General features: G+C 40.7%; 1 protein-coding gene across 5 annotated transcripts in view; it reads right to left on the bottom strand.

Annotated features, from left to right (window-relative positions):
* il1rapl1a (interleukin 1 receptor accessory protein-like 1a) overlaps window positions 1-6000 on the bottom strand; it is a 202291-nt gene continuing 196291 nt past the window's right edge. For 3 of the 5 annotated variants that reach the window (XM_083536983.1, XM_083536981.1, XM_083536982.1), the window contains exons 10-12: window positions 5767-5937; window positions 3285-3329; window positions 1-854 (exon numbers count right to left, since the gene is read on the bottom strand). In XM_083536983.1, the coding sequence (XP_083393109.1) occupies window positions 139-854; window positions 3285-3329; window positions 5767-5937 (932 nt within the window). In that variant the 3' untranslated portion in view covers window positions 1-138. The remainder of the gene's footprint in view (window positions 855-3284; window positions 3330-5766; window positions 5938-6000) is intronic. The other 2 variants (XM_083536984.1, XM_083536985.1) reach the window with 1 other exon arrangement.

Here is a 6000-nt window from a genome sequence, read left to right as displayed (position 1 = left end):
TATATATATATATATATATATATATGTATATATAGATATCTATGTTTGGCCAGACTTCCCTACATCCCTATGAGCTTAAAAGGTTTTATTCCAGATTAGCCCATCTACAGAAGTCAGATAATCCTTGCTGCCTCTCCATCACCAGATGACACTGGAGATGCTAGTTTCACGGGGCAGCAGCGGCAGCATGGCATTGTTGTTGGCGTGTGGCTCATCCAGGCTATGCTGGCGCTTGGCGGTGGGCCACTGGCCGTTAAGCAGCGTAAGCGGCAGGTTGCAGTAAGTGGGTTGTGCTGGCAGAGTGCCTCCTGCTGCCAGTGGCAACTCGTATTCATAGCTGCGGAAGTGCGCATGTTTCTGCCTTGCCAGTGAATGCGCTCGGTACGAGCTGCGCAGTGCGGCCCGAAGCTCTGGACGGGCTGGAGCCGCCGCTGTCGACGCTGCTGTGGCCACTGAGATTGCTGAAACGGTGTGGAGGTGAGCGAATGGGTTTGGCTCTCCTGCATCTACTGCGGGGGTCCTGAGACTGGGCTGTGGCCGGCGGCAGGGCATGGCATAACGCAGCTGCTTCCAGAAACGTGAGCCGGGCTTGTTGCTTCTCGGGCCACTCCAGCGCACCACGGTCAGAGACTTGATAGACTGCTTCAGCTCCTCGACCTCTTGGTAGTTGATGACGCCACGCAGCTCGGCGCATTCGATCAGAATTACCTTGATCTCGCCTGACACTAGAGAGCTGCGAAGGCGGGACTCCATCTCGAAAATGCTCCAGCCACGACGTAGTACATAGCCAGGGGTCAACACAATGATCAGGCGCTTGCTCATCTCCACACAGCGAGTCACATCCTCAATATATGCTAGGAAACAGAGAGGAGAAAATATACATGTATGTATATGTTAGTTGTATGCAACATTTCTGTTTGCTGTTGTTTCGGCTCATCCGATATCCTGTGCTAAGCATGATTCTGCTGTGACTACAAGTTATGCAATCCTTTATTTACCCCTTTGTTTGTGTTTGAGAAGTCCTTCATGTGTTACCCACAGAAATTCTGAGCAATTTCGATGCTTCTTTTCAAAGTTTGGTCCATCAGGAAGAGTAAGACTACTAAAGTGCTTACTGAAGCAAATTGATCCTTAGCTTACAGTCTGTGCTTCTTAAGTCCCTATGGTCTCACCTGGTCCAGCTTTTCTGGCAGTGTTCTACGTTTACTGATTTCATGACAAGTCTAGTCAAGCTTGTGTCAGACTGAATATAAAGCAAGGTCAATACCATGTCAAAACAAGTCAAACCTGACAAAATCAAAACAGATAAATAAAAGCAGTCCTCTCAGGGGTCTCCAACCTTTTGAAGGGGTATCCAACCTTTAGTACAGTAAGCCTGGCTACTGGAGGGCATGAGGGTTGTTTGTATATATTAGAGGATCTTTCATTAACTTAATTAACAACAAATTGTCAGATTGTGTCTCCATAGCAACTGCATATGCATTTCATATATTACATATACTGTATGTGGTTTGGAGTACGTGATCTGCTTGTAGAGAGGAATCAAATTTTTTACATACATTATCGTATTCTTGCTTAAAGGCCTTTTTCTTTCTTTTTTTTCTTTTTTGTCATCAGTAGCTTTTTCTCAGTTATCACCATCACTTCATCTTTTCTTACCTCCTTCACAAAAGAAACTTTTAAGGGATGTTTAACACTCGGCTAACTGTTAGCTGAAATGGCACCATATGTAAATTTGGATAGTGGCTATTAAATGGGAAAAAAAATAAAACATAAAATATTTAATGTCATATCTATAGACTTTTTCCACAGTAGCTTTTCCATGGCCTGATACTGGGATTGCAGAATGTATAGTGTAACATATACACTATTTTGCCAAAAGTATTGTGTCACCTGGCCATAAGTATGGTATGTGATCTTTGAGCATTGCATTTCACATTTAGTCCCAATTTGCTCTAATAATTCCCTCAAATCTTCTGAGAAGCTGTTCCACTAGATTTTAAAATGGGCTTATGGAAATGTGTGTTTATTAGCCAAAAGGGTATTAACAAAAGGCAGGTACTAATGTAGGTGAGGAGACCTGGGGTGCTTGTTCAGTAGGGATCAGATCAGAGTTCTGTAACAGGCCACTCAAGATCTTTCTCTCCAAAGCATGTAAACCAGATCTTTAAGGAGCTCACTTTGTGCACAGGGGCAATGCCATGCTGGAACAGTTTTGGGTTGGGCAAAATGTTATTACAGCAAAAGACGGCCTATACAATTGAGTGCCTTGAGCTTTGTGTAAACAGTTTGGGAAAGAACCACATATATCAGGAAAGGTTCTTTTTATTCCCCAGTAATGTAATAAGATAGTATATTTTAAAAGAACACTGCAGGATCAAATTAATCCACAGTATATTGTTAGGAAAACTCTGTCCGAAAAAAATCAAATACTGCTAAAATTACACTATAAACAAATTCTGAAAGTATTTATTTATTTATATATTATTTATTGGCAGTGTCATGTTTTAATATAGATTAATTTAATATCTACACAGTGATAGAACATAAAAGCTTAAATAGTAGCTACTTTAATTAATGCCAAATTGCTAATTTGTCACTTGATGTAAAAAAGTCTAAATAAATATATCAAACGTAATAAAATGTCAAATAAATGTCTCAAGAAACTAGACTCAACATACTTCAGCTCTACTTTTCAGTCAAGTCCACTGCCTCTTCACTGCTCACTGAGCAGCTTTCTCATCTCCTATAGCATCTGCTATTGTCTTGGCCAGTGAACTTCTGCTGTCTCTTTCAAAAGGTTCTATATTACATGCCATGTGGCATTCCCTCTGTCATCCAATCTATCAAATTCAATCTGCTCCATGTCCCTGTGGAAGTCTCTGTCACTGATTGGGATCTATTACAGTATATAAAAGTTGTTCTCAGTCTCCTAAACCTGGTTCCTGGCCCAATACCAGGCTCTGCAATTTCCCCTCATTCACTCCCAGTTCCTGACCTCCACTTTAGCACTGGTCATTTGTTTATTCTCAAGTCTCATTCGTTATTCAGTTTAAAGCGCTGTCTCAGATCCTGTACCAGTCCCTGTCCCAGTTTAGCTTTGACCTTTGTCTTTGTCAATGAAAGAATAGCTCTGCTTAAGTTTCATTTAAAAAGAAAGAAAAAAAAAACACGACAAACAACATTAAAGACAAAATTCACACATTTAAGACACAAATATGGTGCATGAGCCAAGAGCATATGTGTGTGTAAGTGTGTGTGTGTGTGTTAGAATCAAACTCTACCTCTAACAAGCTGAGTCTCATCCTGGTAATGTTCACTGCTGAGACCTAAACATAAACATTCAGCTTTTCATACAACATGAACAAACACGTACATCCAATTATCGGATCACAGACAGTAAAAAACAAACAAACAAACAAACAAACAACAAAAAAAGCAATACACACAGAGACTACACATGAACTGATGAAGGTGACACATACCCAAACACATAATAAAGCATATTTACATGTAGTGAAATGTTATCTGATTGCTTAGTTAGTGCCAAAGAAACTTAAGGAGCAGAAACAACGCTAAGAAGTCAATCACGTGGTAGTTCTCCCAGATCAAGAGAACTTGGCTTTCCTCCTTTAATCTGTCAGGCAGAGTACATTTCCCAGGCTTTCAAGACTACCATAAAAGATTACACTACATTACACTGAAAATTGGGGTAATATAATATCCACTGCTTCCAAATACGATATTATACATACTCTCAGTAGTGTGCAAATCATATGCTAAAGCTTCTGCCGAAGTGTATTGGTTTAGATAGGTGTGAAATCATGATGTTTGAAATTCAGTAACTGCTTTATCACGGTTGGAGTTGTATTGAGTCCAGGGCTGTCCGGGGCAGCACTAAGTGTGAGTCAGAAGGCCAGTACAAGAGATAAAGTACCTCTAGTGTGGATACAGTGGCTTCCTAGGGAGACATTCTTTATTCTTTCACTTCAGTCATGGTCAACTGTCTCTAGCAAAACAATCAGTGCACAGTGACTGTCGTGTTATTCTGTGTCAGGTCTCCATAGACCACTTTTAGAGACTTTATAAATTGAAAGACTTTATTTGATGTTCACCACTGAGGCCTGTACAAAAGTAGCTTTACTCATATATATATATATATATATATATATATATATATATATATATATATATATATATATATATATATATATATATATATATATATATATATGTGTATGTGTGTGTGTGTGTGTGTGTGTGTGTGTGTGTGTGTGTGTGTGTGTGTGTGTGTATACTTTTTTAATCCACTGGCTCTGATGTATCACAATTTCAAAACCCTTCTTATAGTCCCATGCAATTGGATGCAACCACAGTAAAGCACACAGACTCACAAATATGGTTGTGGTTAATATTTTACATACATTTTGCAGAACAGGATGATAAGTGTAAATTGCTATACATTTTTTGTAGATACACTATATTGCCAAAAGTATTTGCTCGTCTGCCTTCACATGCAAATGAAGTTGATTGAGTAACATGTGATTCTTAATCCATAGGGTTTAGTATGATGTTGGCCCTTTGCAGCTATAACAGCTTAAACTCTTCTGGGAAGGCTTCCACAGTTCCACAAGTTTAGGAGTGTGTTAATGGGAATTTTGTATTATTCTTCCAGAAGAGCATTTGTGAGGTCAGACACCGATGTTGAACGTGAAGGCCTGGATTGCAGCCTCCGCTCATACCAAAGGTGTGTTATTGAGTTAAGGTCAGGACTGTGTTCAGGTCAGTTAAGTTCTTCCTCACCAAACTCACTCATCCCTGTCTTTATGGAGCAAGATTTGTGCACTGGTGCGCAGTCATGTTGGAACAGGAGCGGGCCGTCCCCAAACTGTTCCCACAAAGTTGGGAGCATGAAATTGTCCAAAATGCCTTGGTATGCTGAAACATTAAGAGTTCCTTTCACTGGAACTAAGGGGCCGAGCCCAACTCCGGAAAAACAGCCCCACATAATCCTTCTCCACCAAACTTTACATTTGACACAATGCAGCCACACAAGCACCGTTCTCCTGGCAACCACTAAAGCCAGACTCGTCCATCGTACTGCCAGATAGTGAATCGTGATTTGTCACTCCAGAGAACATGTCTCCACTGCTCTAGAGTCTAGTGGCAGCGTGCTTTACATCACTGCATACGATGCTTTGCATTGCACTTGGTGATGTAAGGCTTGGATTCAGCTGCTCGACCATGGAAACCCATTCCATGAAGCTCCCTACGCACTGTTCTGAAGGCCACATGAAGTTTGGAGGTCTGTAGCTATTGACGCTGCAGAAAGTTGGTGACCTCTGTACATTGTGATTTTACGTGTTCGAACACTTTGTGGCTGAGTTGCTGTCGTTCCCAATAGCTTCCACTTTTTTATTTCACCACAGTTGACTGAGGAATATTTAGTAGTGAGGAAATTTCATGACTATACTTATTGCACAGGTGGCATATATATCTTATATATATATATATAAGAGAGAGAGAGAGAGAGAGAGAGAGAGAGAGAGAGAGAGAGAGAGAGAGAGAGAGAGAGAGAGAGAGAGAGAGAGAGAGAGAGAGAGAGCAATGTGAATTATTTATAATGAATTAGTTTTTTTTAATGAATTAACATTTTGCAGATTCTGGAGGTGCATGTATAGATAAGACCACAACCATACAAACAGGTAGACTGACAGACAGACATTCACACAAACAATCACACATGCACACAAAGGCTGCACATACTGCTGGTGGGGATGAGATCTCTGTCTGGGATGAAGAGTTTGTAGCCATAGTGTTTCTCCAGAACATCAGGAAGGATCTCTAGAGCAAACCGTTCTTCATCCTGAAGCTCCTGCCCCCACTGATCCATCTCCACTTTACTGTAGGACAGGTACGCATCATACTCCTTATGACCTGAGGTGAACAAACACAATGCCATATCTCATATTACAGAAAATGCTTAACATGACAAACAAT

This window comes from Silurus aristotelis, assembly GCF_946808225.1.
Source record: "Silurus aristotelis genome assembly, chromosome: 3".
Lineage (NCBI taxonomy): Eukaryota > Metazoa > Chordata > Actinopteri > Siluriformes > Siluridae > Silurus > Silurus aristotelis.
Note: the sequence above shows the minus strand (reverse complement) of the source record. Positions and strands in the feature narration are given on the sequence as shown.